Raw genomic sequence first — 18,990 nt, 5'->3', positions numbered from 1 at the left:
GTTTAGATGGACTAATGACCGTGGCTAATTCCAATTTAACCATAAAAAATGATCTTATTAGCCAACTCTCTAATGATAACAAACTCCATAGTGTTTCACTTGGTTTGTTCACAAAAGGTTGGATGCATGAAAAAAAGAACAAGACATTATGGAATTCTAGAGGGTGGCATTCTAGTAATTTCAGAAATGGTAGATTACCTTTGAAGATGTCAAATCGAACTAGAGCCATTTATGATTCATCAAGAGGCAGAGGAAAAAAACATGATGATGATTATGATGGTGATGATGATGAAGGTGGTGTTTTGGTTAGGGGACATTGTTGTTGTTAGTAAAGATGGGAGTGAAAACTTTACAAACTATCAATGATGCTGTTGCTGCTGCTCCAAATAACACTATTAATGCAACAAATGGATATTTCTTGATTTTTATCAAGGAGGGTATCTATGAAGAATATGTGTCTATCCCTCAAAACAAGGCATATTTGATGATGATTGGAGACGGAATCAATAAAACAGTTATAAAATAAAAAATAAAAAAATCAAACAGTTATCACCGGCAACCACAGTGTTGGTGACGGATGGACAACGTTTAATTCCCCAACATTTGGTAAGGAAACTTAATTATTTTTTTAGTAAGTGTACGTTATCATTTTCATGAAAAATTACTCGTCTCACATTGAAAAGAGACAGATTCTAAAAAGAGTTTGTAAAGTGTGTCACTCTTATTTTTAAAGTTAAATTTTGTAACATTAAGTTAGATAGACACTATATAAAAATCTTGTTGGGGTGCAAAACCCCTCAAAACACAAGTACTTGATGATAGGCTCAATTTGAGCCTTACTAACGGATTAAGTTGACTAACATAAATATAGTTAAGAGATTTAAATATAACAATAATTAGTTAATGGACCAAAAACTAATGGGTTACAAATAGACTATCATTTTTTGAGAGCTACTAATAGGTTACTCGCGCACCCTATTTTTTACACATCCGCGGATTTAAGTAGCGGATGTGTAAAAATAACTCCCCATTTTTTTTTTGTACATTAAATAGACTATCATTTTATGTCTCTTTTTTAAGTTTTTTTTAAGTAAAAATAACAAAGTTATTATAAATATTAAACTTAACATTTTTGAAAATTTTTATTTTTTGTCCGGAAAAAATTGGACCAAACTCCTCTAGGATTAATGGGTGGATTATCAGGGCTCTCTTCGCCTAAAAATTAGAGGGTTAATTAATACTTCCTCCGGCCTTATTTATAAGTAAACGTTATTTTTTTTAAATTTATTAAACAATTGATGTATCTAGCCTATATTTAAGCTAAATACATGTGTTATTCAATGAATTTAAAAAGTAATTTTTGCTTATAAATAAGGCTGGAGGGAGTAGTAATTTTTTTTTGTAGAGTACACAAATACACATTCAACATTGCTATAAACGAAAGACAAAACTGCGAATAATAGCATAAAGGTACACTAAATTCAAAGCATTCAATTTAATAGCATAAATGTACACTCATACATCTCAATTTGCATTGTTGATACCTAGTAATTATAGTAGTTGATCGAAATTGATCCGTTAATATCAAACAAACACCACACCAAGATAAAAATAAACAACGCTACACTAAGATGATAAAATCAATGGAAAAATTCAAAAGAAAGATCCTAATAGAAGAAGAAGAAAGAAGCTTAGAGAAATGGAAGGTTATGGTAGACGGGCCATTCAATTGGAAATGAAAATTGCTCTTCCGGCCCATTGTATTGCTCTCAAGTCCCCAAACTTATGAAATTACCCCTTAGGTGATTTAAGAGCATAGTAGATTACCTTAATGTTTTCTTAATGGACGGCCCCAAAATAGTAATGTATTTCTTCTTTCGATTTGTGATACATATCATAGCATGAACAATAAGTATGATATTGATTGTCATTCAAAAGAAAATAGGTAAAATTAAATAAGAAGTTGTAAGAGAGTTTGGTAGTAGTCGTGTTCTGTTCAATGAAAGAAGAAAAAAATTATCAAAAGTTTCAAGAGTTTCCCAAAATCCATTTCAAAAAAATAAAATAAAAATCCATTAAAATCTATCTACTTTTGAACACTAATAGACATTTTAACAATGGTGATAAATTTTAATTAAATACCAATAACTATTTTATTGCCATGGAAAAAAAATCTCTATTATCTTAATTGAATACCACAAATCATTTTTTATCATAAAAAAATTATTTAAAATCCTTTGAAATTTGACAAATACACCCCCTAAAAGAGCAATGTTTTCCAAAAATGTCCCCTAAATTTTAGTTTTCCCATTTATTTTTTCTATTTTTCTTAAGAAAATATATAAATTACGTATAAAATGTGAGTCCATAAAAAATAATGACATAATAGGCTGGGCTAAAAATAATTCTCTCAGCAAGTGGGGTTTAGAGGTTTGGAGTTTATTTAACAACTCTACTCATTTTCTTAATATAGTCAAAATGGCTCACTCATTTTGGGACGAAGGGAGTAAAATATTAGCACAAGTGTCTGAACTCTAAAACAAGAGCTAATCATCTTAGACCTCAGTAGTTGATTACTTAAATGAACATGTCACATTGGTCAGAAAAATTGCTATTAAAATTTATTTTGCATAAATTTAATTTAAAAATTATAAATGACAGATTTAAGTGATGATGAAATTTTGAGGAAAAAAAAAACTCTTATTTGATATATAGTGATCTACAAATTGAAACTATGGGTGGTTACAACAATAGGACTCCTGACTACATGCTTCTCATCCTTCCAAGTAAGATATCCAAAAGATACTTTATTCTTTTGTATCATTCTTGGACCTTCAATGCTCAACCTGTAGCTTATCTTCTGGTTCTTCTTCTTGAACACCAACTTATTTGGGATAACGTTGATATGAAACCTTTTAATTGGTGTAATGCTAGCAACATACGTTGTTTGTCCTTCGCCAACATTAGTAACTGTTCTATGAAAATGTTGGGTTATCTTTGAAGAATTTCCAGCATTGAAGAAAGCAATAAAAGAAGGGTAATTGAGATCTAATGAAGGTTTAGAGCAATCATTAACAGATGAACTTGTAATGGTAGTGATGTTTTTTTGTGTGAAGTTAAGTGCACAAAGAAGATTAACATAATCTTGTACACCAGCATCATAAATAAGACCAGGGTCAAGTGCTCTATTAGGATTAACATGACCAGCTCCCAATGCAAGAGGCGTTGCTTTGTTACCTGTTCCAATGTCTTTGATGTGTTCATTAGTATTATCAAATATGTCTGATGTTGTCATTATTGCCGACCGAATGGCCGCAGGGCTCCAATCATCGTGCGCACCTTTTAAAAGCGCCGCAACACCAGCAATATGAGGGCATGACATAGATGTTCCGGATAAAATATTAAACTTATTGTAAGATTCAAAATCCAACACAGGAATATTTGTGGGCCATGCTGCTAAGATTGATGTACCAGGACCTGTAATGTCGGGTTTCAAAACATATGGACAATTCTTTGAAGGTCCTCTTGAACTATAAAAATCCACACTAGGCGCCGGTCTAACATCAAAAGATGTTATCTTGAAAGACATTTTTGCTATTGAACTTGAGTAAGAGGTTCTCTTGATGAAATCTTTTACAATCTCTCCATTTTTGGGGTTAATAATGATAGATGGGATTGGGATCGCACTTGAGAGTGAAAATTCATCAATTTGTATTGTGTTTGTTATGAGAACACTTCCAACAACTTTTGCTGCAATTAAATTCTGAATTGGTTTGACAAGATTAGCTAAAGTTCCTTTTTTAAATTCACAAACCACAATCTTGCTCTTTACTTTGATTAGTTCTTTAACATTGTCACACATACCCATGAAAACAATTGGAAAATTGCTAGTGGAGAATTTACCAGGATAACAAGAGAAGCCAATGACCGAGACTCCATTACCAAGTGTAAGATTTCCATGAAATTCGCGGTCTAAAGTACTAGCAGCAACAGTTGTCACCCATGGTATTCCATTGTCCATAGTATTAAAGGAAGGTCCACCGTTACCGGCTGATGCAGACACAAAAATACCTTTTTCCATAGCTGCAAATGTTGCTATAGAAATAACATTTTCATACAAAGGCACAATTCTGTTAAAGCCAAATGAAATTGAAAGAACATCAACACCGTCAGATATTGCGGCATCAATTCCAGCTAATATATCGGATGCAACATCATCTGGTCCCCACCCAACCTTGTAAATGGCTAGTCTAGACAATGAAGCTATTCCCGTTGCTGTTCCATTTGCTAAACCAACAAAAGATGCATTATCTACTCTGCTTCCAGCTGCTATTGATGAAGTGTGGGTCCCATGACCGAATGTGTCACGTGTCGTGTTAACAATTATTCTACTAATGTTAGAATATTTCGCCAAGAATCCTTTGTTAAAGTACCTGGCTCCAATGAGTTTCTTGTTGCACAAAGATGAATTGTTGGTATTTTCAAATTGACATAATTGACCTTTCCATTTTGAAGGAATTTTAGTCATTCCCTTATCATTGAAACTTTCACTTTCTGGCCAAACACCAGTGTCAACCACACCAACAATGACATCTTTGCCAAAATCAGAGGCTGGCCATGCTCCTTTGTAGGGATTAAGACCAAGGAATTGAGGTGAGTGAGTTGTATGAAGCTTCAAGGGTAAATCTGGTATTGATGAAATGTAACCATGGGAGGTTTTGAGAGCTTCATGCTCTTCAGGTGATAGATTTGCACTAAAACCATTCATAACATTGTTGTATGTATAAATGATTTTAGAAGATGTAGACTTGAAATTATTATTGGTAGGAGTAACTTGAGAAAGAGTGGATTCATACCAACTATGTTGATTTAAGAATATTGTTGGCATAGCTGATAAATTCATGTGAATGATATAATTATCAGAGTGAGCCAATGTAGAAATGATGTGAAGGCTTGTGATATAATAGAACAACATGTGGAGACAAATATTGGAAGTCATGATTGAAAGAAATATGTTTTGATCGTAGACAGCTACCAACAAAATGTGTATATATAGGCATATGAATGATTATGATGCTAATTTTACAAGGGCATAAAAAACACTGGAGTAAAATTTGTTGTCTACGATCCAATAATAAAAATACTACTATATTTAAGTTGTTCTGTGGTTATAAACGTATGTGCTTACATTGATATTTTTCTCTAAATACATTGACATCTTTGGAAAATATGGATTTGTACCAAATTTAAAATTATTTCTAAATTATATTTACTTTTTTTTTACGGTATTTTAGTAATTATATTTACTTTTATTAATTAATAAAAAATATTTTAGTAGTTTATAACATTGAAATTTTTCTATGATTGTTATAGAATGTATTTTACATTTTTATTCTTTTTAATCCATAATGGCGAGTTTCCTTTTTGTTTTTTGGTAAGTTTTGAAGTTTCCTTTTTTCTTTTTTGAAGAAACTAAAATGTGATATATATATTAACTGAAAATAGCTTCCTCAGCACAAGGTGTGCCGAGGTAGACGACCAAAGTTTACAAAGGGACAAAAAAAGAAAATACCAAAATCAAAATCATACAATGCCCAAACATAACAAAGGACTAGACCACCAACTATGGTAGTTTGAAGCCAGACTAACACTCTTCGTCTTCAACCAAAAAAAGTTTGATCTTGTCTAATAACTGGTGAGGAATACTGGTTGAGCCTCTGAACAATCTGTGATTTCTTTCCGTCCATATAACCCAAATGCTAACAAGCCAAATAAGCTGCAGAAAAGATCGGCGTGCTCGAGATCCACCAGCTGAATACGTGAACTGATCAAAATGATCTTGGATAGTAGTGGAACTCGTCGATGAAATGTCAATCCAAGTGCAAACTAAAGCCCAAAGAGAACCAAAGAAGCTGCAAGAGATGAATGTGATGGGCCGACTCTGCCTCCCCACATCCAGATACGCATAACTATGCTGAAGAAGATAAGATGCCTCGAGTGACCAGGTTTGACTTCGTGGGCAACCTATCACGTAGTAAACGCCTAGCAAAGATGGAGACATTCAAAGGAACCCGAGGATGCCAAATAAGATGCTATGCATCATCTATAGTAACTGAATCAAGAGTAGTCAAAAGCTGGTAAGCTCCTCGAACAGTGTAGCCTGTGTCAGGGTCTGGCTGCCACTGCCACCTATCTGAATATTGTGTCTGTAAGGAAATGTTATAAAGTAAAATCTGACACTCCTTCAACATCTTGATTTTAACCTTATGTTTAACCCTCAAAATTTAAGATATCATACCTGCAACAACTTTTCTATGCTACACTTTTAAGTGCTAGCTATTTTTTCCAAGAAGATTAGAGCTTGAATTTCCAAGAGAATTAGACTAACCTCATATTAATGTTTTACAATGTTAAGTGCTATTTTTTGACACCCTCATTGTCTAAGATTGCAGGTTTGAGTTCAAAGGATGGTAACTAATATGAAGATGATGAAGCAAAATTAACATGTTTCTTTTGAGCACGTGTATTATTGTGAGTAAAATATTTTACATTCCTCACTCTCTGACATTCATACAGTAAACTCTTATGACTGTTAGCATTTTAATACATAGATAAATCATTGAAATCTAAATTTGCTCTATCTCATCCAATTTCCGTTGTAAGTTTGGAATGTGCATAAACTTTGTTCTTTGTGTGCTTTGAGAATTAAGGTTACTCTTTGCTTTGAGAATTAAAAGATAGGATTAACTAGATTTTCTTTGTTTATTATGTTCTGTTCATGTTGTCATACCCCAATTTTTGACCTAAGATCCCACCTCATATTCTCATGCATCATTAATAAAAAAATAAAAAAATACAAGATATCTTGTTGTGCTTGCCTCTTTGGTAAGACATGGTTCTGAATCAAGAAAGTCAAGAAAATGTTTCAAAAATCAAAGACTAGGGTTTTGAAATTTTTCTAAGTATAGAAAATTTCATGTTCATGGAGCCAACTTATCAAGATCGTATCTTCTTGCTCAAGTATCATAAATTTGCAAACAATGACTCTTTGGAAAGCTATCATGGCATATTGAAATGTGGTAAAGAGATTTGAAGTCAAAAAGATCTTTACAATGCTTAAAGTTGATGACCAAAGTTGATTCTCCAAGTTGTTGAAATCTCACACTTAGAAATTTTTTCTAAGTTTTTTTTGACATTATCAAGTGCATGACTTTGCAAGCTTATAACTTCCAATCCAAGCATCCATTTTGAGAAAACAAGATCTTAAAAGATTTCATATGATACTATATCATGGTGAAGAGTTTCGATTCAGAAGAGTTCCTGAGTGGCTTATAGCAACAAGGAAACATGAGATTTCAAATTGTAAAAAACTGTCAAAAACACTTAGAATTTTTTCTAAGTGTCAAACAGCTTAAAATTTGAATTTTGGTGGCCAGTTTTCTCTATGATCCCAATGTATTCAGGACAAGTGATCAAAATCAAAGTTGTAGAGGAGGATGCCATCTTTCCAATGACACCAAGAGCATGAACTTAGATTTCTTGAGAACCAAGTTTTGAAGGGGAGAAGTGACCATGTTAGAGCTGATTTATGGGTCAAAAAACCATGTCAATTTCTTGCTCAAACCAAATCCAAACCTTGTGATCAGTAATTGCAGGCCTATGTTGCTTCTAAATCTCAACAAAACTGATGTTTTACACAGACTTTTAGTGCATTATCCAAGTGTTTGAAGCATTGTCCAAATTACATGTCCTTTTTGGAGCACTTTTTGCATAAAGTTTCATTGACATTTTGTAAAGCTTGCTTTTCTCCAACAACTCATGCATTGAGCTTTGTTATTGTTTCCTCTGATCACACTCCATCCTAAAGTTTAGAAGCAACCTCCTAAACTCAGAGAAAGCTTCCCACATTGCCTCCTTGTTCACTCCATCTCATCTTGGAACCATGATGCTTTTGAACCACTTTTGTAACTTTGGAGACAAACCAGCATTGAGATGCAACTAGAGTCAATTCCATCAACTTCTGAAGACACATTGGAACCTCTATAAAAGCCCCTCAAGCCTCAGAACAAACATCAACAAAATCCACTCAAAAACTCCATTACTACACTTTCAAAAATCCTAATTTCGAAACTTGCATTTCCTCAAAGTTTCTTCCAATTTTTCCATTGAATCATCATCCATACACCATAAATAAACTTCTGTATGCATTTATCATCAACTGTAAAACCTCCATTACCATCTCCCAAAGCCCATTTTTTGTCACTTTCAACTTGAATTGGGTAGAACATTTCAGAAGGTTTAAAGGAAAAGTAACTATACCATTACACTCCTGGGGACTCAAGGAAGCTAAAGGTATCATTTTCTCATCTCGAAACATCATTTGAAGGGGCATTGGACCTTGCTCCAATAGGTAAATTTTCGTGACCTTGAACTCCATCATACATGCATTATCTTTGGATGATTCGTGAATACAAAATGTAGTACATGATGTGATAAGTGAAAGCCCTATACGCATAAGTTCTGATTGTGCTTAAATAATATTTAATTTGTATTTAAAGTTTTAGGGTTCTTACTTTAATTTGAAAAATTCGAATGTTTGAGTAAGAATTGATAAACTTTAAGTGTATATTCATAATATTCATTAAATTTGGAGCAAAAAGGTATATAATCTTTTAATTTTTGATGAAGTTTTGATGTTGTTATTGTTGCTCGGCCGAAGCTCTTGAAGCTTCCATGGCTTCTTAGCCGTGTTCTTCTTCAGGTTTGAAGGAGGGGAGGTTGAAGACGATGACGTGGCAGTACGCCATTGGCTCCCTTCCCATTTTAAGTCATAACCGTCAGATTTCATTTAAATAATCCAAGGGCCGAGATCAGTTACAGGAGTTTTAAATCCTAGCCGCTTGATTTAATCAAAGGACTCAGATTCGTGACGTCTACTGTGCGCCTCTGTTTTCATACCACACAGGATCCTCTCCTGTTTATTTTGTTTGTCTGGACGAAAATCAGCTGGGCTGGGCTTAGTGTTGCAGATTGCTATTTCTTCACCCCAAAACCCAGTTTACACCCCCAGTGGCGGTTTATTTATTTTATAGTGCTTATTCGCATAAGTGCTTATTTAAATAAGTGATTATTTTTTTAAAATGATTATTTGAGTTATTGATTAATTAGTCAATTAATTAAATACTTGATTAAGTGAGTAACCATTTAAGTTGTTTGATAAAAAGTGCTTAAATTACTAAGTGCTTAAATAGTTAAACACTTAAATAAGTGATTGTTAGTTAAGTGATTAATTAATCAAAACCTCTCAAGCTTATTTTAATAAATTCATGTTTAATGTTTGGATTGCTTACTTGAATTAATACTTTCATCTTAAGTTTATTTTTCAAAAGCACTTCCTTACTTTAAAAAACACAAATTCCTAAACATTCAAAAAAACTAATTTTCAAAAAGAATCTTTTTTAAGAAACCTTGACTTTCGTCAAGAGATTTTCAACTCCTTTTTCAATAAATGCTTTAACATACTTATGCATATCCAAACATTTTCAAAAGACTAAAAAATACAAAAACTCGCTCAAACCTTTTTGCCATTTGGCTTTTGACTTTAAAAAATATTTTCTCAAAGAGTTTAGACATGAGTCATCTATGGTTGAAATCTCAAATTCCCCATAACATTTAATCAAAAGATATTGATTCTTTTCCACCTAGGAGAGTTAGTGGCATACTTGTTGATTTGATATCCAAGTTAGAGCCCTTCCCTATTGTGAAGCAAAGATCTATCGTCATCATGTTTGTGGTGGATTAAAGGAGTTTTAACTTAAGATGACAACTTGTCTCTTCTCCTAAAAAACAATCAAACAAACCACTTTATTATTTTTACCCCGAACTACGAGGTTTTGATCCTTCATTGGTACGTAGGCATGAGACTTTCGCGTCTTTCCAAATCAAAAATTAATAAAAAGATATTTCTTTTCTCATCTCCCCAATCATTTACAAGCAAACAATTTTAGCCAAAAACATATATATTACAAGAGGTTCCTATAGAGTACTATAGATGCTTAGGGTGCTAATACCTTCCCTTTGCATAATCAAACCCTGTACCTTGATCTCTTATTGCATTGCTTATTGCTTTATCGCTTCTTTAGCTTTGCATGTTTATTTGTGGGTTTTATTCGATCTTTTCCCCTTCCCTTGGATAAATTAAAGTTCGGTGGTGACTTCTTATTTTGCGAGTCAAAGTCTAATCAATAGCTTTGATCTCCGAAAATCACCGCGACAGAAATGGCGACTTCACTGGGGAAACCTCCCCAAGAGGGTTAAGCCTAACTTGTATGTACATATGTTTTTGTGCTATTATTTTTGTGTTATTTACATGCTTGTATATATTACCTTTGCATGTGTTATTTGCTTGGACTTGATGACTCTTTGTGTGGTGAGATAAGTCCCCTACCCGGACTTGAGCGCATAATAAGATAGGATGGGTGGTATAGTCATGTTGACTTTGATGGAGTCAGTCCTAAAAGAGTTGGCATGAGACCCCTCACTCAATGGAGGCCTCCTTGAGGGTGGTATTTGTTGAACGAGTGAGTCGTGAAAACATTATTACCTTCGAAATGAGAGCCCGAGAAGCTGAGGACCTTAGAACCCTTTAACCCATCTTGGCCTTTTAGGATGTAGTGCGGTGGCTAAATCAAGAGTAGTCTTGAAATAGTTATTACGCGATGCTACACTCAGACGAGTTTCTCTTAAGAATATTATTGGACCACGAGTGAGTCGTGTAAGCCGATAAAATCCAAAAGATGGAATGTGGACTCTGGGAACTCTTTAGAACCTTGTTCTACCAATACAAAAGAACCCTTAGTACACACCTCATGGTTGGTTTCTACCCATGGCTCCATGCTCGTGACATCGAACCCTTAAACCATGTTTGTGATCCTGTTTGTAATTATTGCATAACCATGCATTCATGAAAATTCTTTACTTTGGTTTTCAAAGAACTTAGGATTCCCTTTGCATACGTCATAGGTTTTGTAATCCTTCCATTATCAATGAAATGAAGTTTTTCTCTTTTCTACCTTCAACAAAAGTTGGTAGTCCACCTTCAGTAAACGTTGGTGTGTTTTGTTACCATTAGTAAAAGTTGGTACATTTTTTTCTTTCCATCAGTAAAAGGTGGCATGTTTTTTCTAAAAAGGGAGTTGTCTCCTTAAGATTTGCAATCAATATTGAGTTCCTTGAAAACCCATAAAAATAAATCATTTGCATTGCATTTCATGCATCATTCATCATGCAAGTTTTTGCATTCTAAGACTGAGTCATACCTTTTTTCTCCAATAGATGAGTTGTGTCGCAAAGTACAGAACCAAGCTCGTCAAGATGGACCTAACACTAGAGCATAAGATCCACGAGATTCGTGAAGAGGTGACTACTCTCCGAGCAGCAATGGATAGACTAACTGCCATGGTAAAGAGCTTGATGGCCGCTCGGAATCAGTCACCAACTCCTCCATCTCCACGGAGTGGTGCAACTGAAGGTTTGAGAAGCATTCTGACTTTGCTAGAGAATAAGTTCCGTGAAGGTTTAGGTTACTCTTCTACATATGCAAGTGTTGTTACACAAGACACGGTCGTTCGGCCGATTCAAGAATTCTTTCGAAGCGCGTGTTTCATCAATCCTCCTCAACCCGGAGTTGATGCTATCCTTGAAGATGATCTTAAAGAGGATTCACCCAACTTTGTGACGCATGAGGAAGATTATGTAAACATGGTATATGGATGTCCCGGCAAGTACCGTATCTTTGATGCACATTTAATGAGAGGAGATCTGGTACAAATGCACACTACTTTGTTTAGGATGGGTAATTTAGAACGACATAACTATGGTTCTTGTCGAATTTGTTGTAGAGACTCTCGAGGATGCTCCGTGGTGAAGAGAGGCCTTCAATACCTACTGGATTCAAGGTTTTATCCAAGTCACCAGAAATAGGGATGATAATGTGTGATTATGGTTGAAGTTTGTTCAGATGAATGTGTGGTCTCAGGTTATTGCTGTTGCGATGAGATTCATTCAAATCCCGAATGACCTTGTTTTGTCATTTGTGGTCTTTTTATTTTGGTTAATGCATTGTTTGCATGTAGGAACTTGTTTCTTTTCTTGAATGTTTATCTTAATATAATGGGTATGTTTGTCTTGAAGAAATTCATTCGTTTCACTCGTATTTGCTTTCAATTAAATTGTTTTTCTGCATTATGATACCAAAATTCTACCAATATTCTTGCTTAGGCGGAAATTGGAGGGAGGATGATGATTGAAAATGTAAAAATCTCTAATTGTGTGCTCTTGAATAAAACCCTGTTGATGATGTACAGGCATTGTTTCAATTCTCAAACACCGGAGATATAAGGAAGATAATCCCTCGTTAACCTTTTTGAGCCTTTGAAGTAGGAGTTTCTTTTCAATAAAATAAAAAAAAACCTTTCATTTAACCTGGGGCATGGGTAGTATTCATTTGATTTGACCGAGTGTTCAGATTTCATAAAGATATGCACCTATGAGAATCAACCGCAATAGCTATCCTTCATTCTTTAAGAGATGAAAAAGGGATGTGAAACAACAATGGTTATCCCTCATCCATCAAGAGATGAGGAAAGCAAAACTATTTTCAACAAGTCAAGACAAAGTCATACGATTTGTTCAAAATTCAGAGATCAAAAGACCAATCAAAAGAAAGAAGCAAAAAAGAAAAGCCCGCTAAGACCAAGGTTGAAAACAATTGGCTTAGGCAAAAGTTAGGGCATCCCGCTGGACTACCAATTCAAAAGAAAGAGTTCAGGCAAAAGTTAGGGAAAATGAAAAATGAAAAGCGAAAGGGCTACTAAAGCCAACGTCTTCAATACCAAAAAGAACAAATTTGTGTGACTACAACCACAAAGACAAAAAAAGTGACTGCTACTCCGAAAGTCTCATTGGTTCCCTAATTGTCAAAATCCTTTTTGAGAAATGAACACTCTGGTTGAATGAAATGAACATAGGACTGGAGAACATCACGAAGAATGGGTGGGCACAAATAATCTTTGAGCCTTAAAATCTTTTTTCTATAAACCGTGAACCAGGCCACGTTACAACCTTCAAAAGTCCTAATTGAAACAAGGTTTATTTCAATAGCATACTTTAAAGCGTTCCTGACTCCCATGAGCTATGCTCAAAATCTGTGATGGTATCATATGCTTTTGTATATTTGTCTTTCAAAAAAATAAAAATAAATAAATGTCATATCCTAACTAGTGATTCAGTCACAAGGTTTTGCGACATCTTTTTAAAATCTTCAAGACTTACATAACTGTTGTATTAGAATTCTCATTCTCAAAATAAACTTTTTCTGCTTGTAAAATATTTGCTTGATATCAAGGAAACTTACAAATGAGCATCAACAAAGGGCACGCTACCTAGAAGATTTGTTGAGCAAAGAATATGCCAAGTACCGTCAATCTGGGGCAATTACCTCAAGTTTCGACGAATGTCCCTGTGAATCCGTTGATCAAACGGTTTATCTAAAAGGTCGTGCGGTCTGGGGCAAGTTGTGAATCGAAGGCTACCTTGATCAACATAGTAAAGTAGGGGCACTCGAAGTGGTTTCCAGGGGCAATCCAGATCTGTCAAGATGGTTGTTATGTATGTAATCCAACATTCCTCAACTAAATACTGAACTTGATTTTTCCCCATTCATCCCCAGCTAAGCCTCGAAGAAGAGTTCACGTTGTTATCCTTTCAACGGATTTGTGATATTAGAGGATTGAATTTTGGAGGTTTCTCCTCATGAAATATTTTCCTCTCCCCAGTGAGATTTGAGCATTGTAGAAGGACTCTACTCTATCGGTGGTTTTGTTTTCTCTCCAGTGATTATTCCATCTTGATTGTGATTAGTTAAGTATCCGGTTGTACTGTGTTGTTTGGTCATCTCCAATTTGTCTGTTTATCTGTTTTGTCAGCATATACATGATACACATCATAACATTCATCATGCATAGCCGAATTTATATTCGTTGCTCATTTTTGCATTTTTTTTATGTTTGTCCCTTCTCCTCATAAGGTGCATGTACTTCTCTTAATTAGAGTTTACCCTTTAAGCAAAAAATCCCTATTTTTTGAATCTCCATTAAGTTTGTCCCTTATGGAAGTATTTTATTCAGTGTTCTACTCCGGTTCATATTTGGATAGAACAACCCCTTAGTTGAGTTATTTTCTCACTAAAGTCTTCTTTGACTGTTTCTCTCTAGTTCATTCCTGGATTGAATGTTGATTCCCTAGCAGTTACTGTTTGGAAGGTGGTTCAGGAGATTGCATTTATTTTGCAAACTTGATATTCCACAACACAGTTTATTTCCCCCAGTGGAATCGCCGACATTAGCTCGCCTTGCAAAAATTATCAATTATATCCCCAACAAGTGGCAGTCTCTTTATTTGGACAACTCGTGTCTTTTGGATATCTCAACTATCAACAGCAGATGGCATCTTTTTGGGAAGTTTTCTTATCAGCAGCAAATGACATCTCTTTGAGAAGTTTGATTATTGACAACAAATGGCAGTACCTTTGTTAAAGAAGAGTTTGTTTGTCCCCGTATTATCAACAACAAATGGCAGTCTCTTTATTTAGAACAGTTTGTCCCGGATTATCAACAGCAGACGACATCTCTTTGGGAAGTTTGCTTATTAGCAGCAAATGGCATCTCTTTGAGAAGTGTGCTTATATCAATCATGATTCTTTCTATCAAATGACATATCTCCGGAAAAGTCCCGTTAGAGAAGTTTGTTGAAGATTCACCCGCCCGCGTCTCTCTTGAAGATCCCTGGTGGAGTTATTGATTTCTAATTCCTAGCAAGTGGCAGTCCCTTTAGTGGAGACAGCTTGTTTTTGGTCCTTTCCAAGTGAGAGACTTGGATTAAGAAGAAACTGAGACCCGTTCGTGGCTTATGTCCAGAGTCGTTGGGAGGTTTATGAAGATAAAGCCGAGACCCATCTTGGGAAGCATTCTTTACCGTTAGTAAAAGTCGGTATGATTTCTTACCTTCAATAAAAGTTGGTAACTCACTGTCAGTAAAAGTCAGTGTCTCTTTGTTTCGCTACCGTTAGTAAAAGTCGGTATGTCACTGTATCGTCACCTTCAATAAAAGTTGGTATGTTATTCGTTTCTCTTCCCCACGAAGTATTTTTCTCTCCCTAGTGAGATTTGAGCATTGTAGAAGAACTCTACTCTATCGGTGGTTTTGTTTTCTCTTTAGTGATGTTTCCATCTTGATTGAGATTGGTGGAGTATCCGGTTGTGCGGTGTTGTTTGGTCATCTCCAATTTGTCTGTTTATCTGTTTTGTCAGCATGCATATTCATACATTCATACATGACATACATACTTGCATCATTTATGCATGATTGCATTCCCCGATGTTTATTGTTTCACTTATCTTGGTTATGTTTATCACCAGAAAATAAGTATGGGTGTGTCATCTCTCCAATAGAGTGTCAGCTGTAAGCAGAAAATGTGTATTCTTTCTAAATTCCCCACTGAGTTCATCCCTCGTGGAAGAAGGTTGCTCTAGTTTTTTTCCTTTCCAATATGTAGATAGGAAAATCCCCAGTTGAGTTTATTCCTCATTGGATATGGAGTCTTGTTTGACCGTTTCTCTCCAGTTCATTCCTGGATTGAATCTCGTCCCCGAGCGGCAAGTGGCAGTCTCTTTATTCAAGCGACTTGTATATCACAAAATATATCTTCACTCAATTTTCTCAAGTGGTTTTATCTCCAGTGAGTCATGTCAAGAAATTTTGGTGAAAAACCTTACATACATTTTTCTCATTGTTAAGAAATCTGTATTTCAATCTAACCTACTCGCGGCTTTTTTGAATTTCCCGGTAGAGTTATCAATTTTCCTATTCTAATAGTAGAAGTTTGTTATCATTCAATCTTTGGAGTGATATTACCTTGATATGTTATCGCTTGTTTGATAGTAGGTAATTTCCTTGTTTCATTATCTTGATATGCTATCACTTTGTTGGATAGTAGATAATGTCTCATTTCTTTTCGTATTGCCTTGATATGCTATCACTGTTACGATAGTAGGTAATATATGGTTTCATTATCTTGATATGCTATCACTTTGTTTGATAGTAGATAATGTCTCATTTCTTTTCGTATTGCCTTGATATGCTATCACTGTTACGATAGTAGGTAATATATGGTTTCATTATCTTGATATGCTATCACTTTGTTGGATAGTAGATAATGTCTCATTTCTTTTCGTATTGCCTTGATATTCTATCACTATTACGATAGTAGGTAATATATGGTTTCATTATCTTGATATGCTATCACCTTGTTTGATAGTAGATAATGTCTCATTTCTTTTCGTATTGCCTTGATATGCTATCACTGTTACGATAGTAGGTAATATATGGTTTCATTATCTTGATATGCTATCACTTTGTTGGATAGTAGATAATGTCTCATTTCTTTTCGTATTGCCTTGATATGCTATCACTGTTACGATAGTAGGTAATATAGGCTTTCATTATCTTGATATGCTATCACTTTGTTGGGTAGTAGATAATGTCTCTTTCTTTTCGTATTGCCTTGATATGCTATCATTTGTATGGTAGTAGGTAATATCTGGTTTCATTATCTTGACATGCTATCACTCTATTTTGATAGTAGGTAATGTCTCCTCTTTTCATTATCTTGATATGCTATCATTTGTTTGAATGGTAGATAATGTCATGTCTCTTTTATTTACCTTGACAAGCTATCACTTGCATGATAGTAGGTAATCTCTTCCCCAGTGAAATTATATCATTTCTCCAGTGGAGTTGGATTCCTTTCCTTAATGGACTTGGACATCCTTTTTTGTTATTTCTCTTCTTCAGTCGGGTCACTTTTGTTATTCCCCTGTGGATTTTCTTTGTCATATTCCTGGTTTCTCTAGTAGTAGTAGTTTGTCTCTTGTGACGTCTCTTCCCACAAGATTTAGAGTCTTGCATCCATATTTGCATCATAACAATTTTTCGGTATCTTAGGTCCAAAATTGTGTATTCTATATTTAAGTCTCTTAAATCCCGTCAATACAAAGATTTCGATCTTCATATCTCCGGATGAAGAAACTTAAATAGGGGCATCTGTCATACCCCAATTTTTGACCTAAGATCCCACCTCATATTCTCATGCATCATTAATAAAAAAATAAAAAAATACAAGATATCTTGTTGTGCTTGCCTCTTTGGTAAGACATGGTTTTGAATCAAGAAAGTCAAGAAAATGTTTCAAAAATCAAAGACTAGGGTTTTGAAATTTTTCTAAGTATAGAAAATTTCATGTTCATGGAGCCAACTTATCAAGATTGTATCTTCTTGCTCAAGAATCATAAATTTGCAAACAATGACTCTTTGGAAAGCTATCATGGCATATTGAAATGTGGTAAAAATATTTGAAGTCAAAAAGATCTTTACAATGCTTAAAGTTGATGACCAAAGTTGATTCTCCAAGTTGTTGAAATCTCACACTTAGAAATTTTTTCTAAGTTTTTTTTGACATTATCAAGTGCATGACTTTGCAAGCTTATAACTTCCAATCCAAGCATCCATTTTGAGCAAACAAGATCTTAATTTTAAGATTTCATATGATACTATATCATGGTGAAGAGTTTCGATTCAGAAGAGTTCTTGAGTGGCTTATAGCAACAAGGAAACATGAGATTTCAAATTGTAAAAAACTGTCAAAAACACTTAGAATTTTTTCTAAGTGTCAAACAGCTTAAAATTTGAATTTTGGTGGCCAGTTTTCTCTATGATCCCAATGTATTCAGGACAAGTGATCAAAATCAAAGTTGTAGAGGAGGATGCCATCTTTCCAATGACACCAAGAGCATGAACTTAGATTTCTTGAGAACCAAGTTTTGAAGGGGAGAAGTGACCATGTTAGAGCTGATTTATGGGTCAAAAAACCATGTCAATTTCTTGCTCAAACCAAATCCAAACCTTGTGATCAGTAATTGCAGGCCTATGTTGCTTCTAAATCTCAACAAAACTGATGTTTTACACAGACTTTTAGTGCATTATCCAAGTGTTTGAAGCATTGTCCAAATTACATGTCCTTTTTGGAGCACTTTTTGCATAAAGTTTCATTGACATTTTGTAAAGCTTGCTTTTCTCCAACAACTCATGCATTGAGCTTTGTTATTGTTTCCTCTGATCACACTCCATCCTAAAGTTTAGAAGCAACCTCCTAAACTCAGAGAAAGCTTCCCACATTGCCTCCTTGTTCACTCCATCTCATCTTGGAACCATGATGCTTTTGAACCACTTTTGTAACTTTGGAGACAAACCAGCATTGAGATGCAACTAGAGTCAATTCCATCAACTTCTGAAGACACATTGGAACCTCTATAAAAGCCCCTCAAGCCTCAGAACAAACATCAACAAAATCCACTCAAAAACTCCATTACTACACTTTCAAAAATCCTAATTTCGAAACTTGCATTTCCTCAAAGTTTCTTCCAATTTTTCCATTGAATCATCATCCATACACCATAAATAAACTTCTGTATGCATTTATCATCAACTGTAACACCTCCATTACCATCTCCCAAAGCCCATTTTTTGTCACTTTCAACTTGAATTGGGTAGAACATTTCAGAAGGTTTAAAGGAAAAGTAACTATACCATTACACTCCTGGGGACTCAAGTAAGCTAAAGGTATCATTTTCTCATCTCGAAACATCATTTGAAGGGGCATTGGACCTTGCTCCAATAGGTAAATTTTCGTGACCTTGAACTCCATCATACATGCATTATCTTTGGATGATTCGTGAATACAAAATGTAGTACATGATGTGATAAGTGAAAGCCCTATACGCATGAGTTCTTATTGTGCTTAAATAATATATAATTTGTATTTGAAGTTTTAGGGTTCTTACTTTAATTTGAAAAATTCGAATGTTTGAGTAAGAA

General features: G+C 34.7%; 2 protein-coding genes across 2 annotated transcripts; one reads left to right on the top strand and one right to left on the bottom strand.

The window, feature by feature from the left end:
* Positions 1–2,719: 2,719 nt before the first annotated feature.
* Positions 2,720–4,999, bottom strand: LOC123883449 (subtilisin-like protease SBT3). Its single transcript, XM_045932254.1, has one exon. The coding sequence runs from the start codon at positions 4,997–4,999 to the stop codon at positions 2,720–2,722; it is 2,280 nt and encodes a 759-aa protein (XP_045788210.1).
* A 2,630-nt stretch (positions 5,000–7,629) lies between these two features.
* Positions 7,630–12,067, top strand: LOC123885145. Its single transcript, XM_045934412.1, has 2 exons — positions 7,630–8,410; positions 11,335–12,067. The coding sequence occupies exon 2, from the start codon at positions 11,335–11,337 to the stop codon at positions 11,980–11,982; it is 648 nt and encodes a 215-aa protein (XP_045790368.1). The 5' UTR covers positions 7,630–8,410; the 3' UTR covers positions 11,983–12,067.
* Positions 12,068–18,990: the final 6,923 nt, after the last annotated feature.

The sequence above is a fragment of the Trifolium pratense genome, linkage group LG5 (assembly GCF_020283565.1).
Source record: "Trifolium pratense cultivar HEN17-A07 linkage group LG5, ARS_RC_1.1, whole genome shotgun sequence".
Classification (NCBI taxonomy): domain Eukaryota; kingdom Viridiplantae; phylum Streptophyta; class Magnoliopsida; order Fabales; family Fabaceae; genus Trifolium; species Trifolium pratense.
Note: the sequence above shows the minus strand (reverse complement) of the source record. Positions and strands in the feature narration are given on the sequence as shown.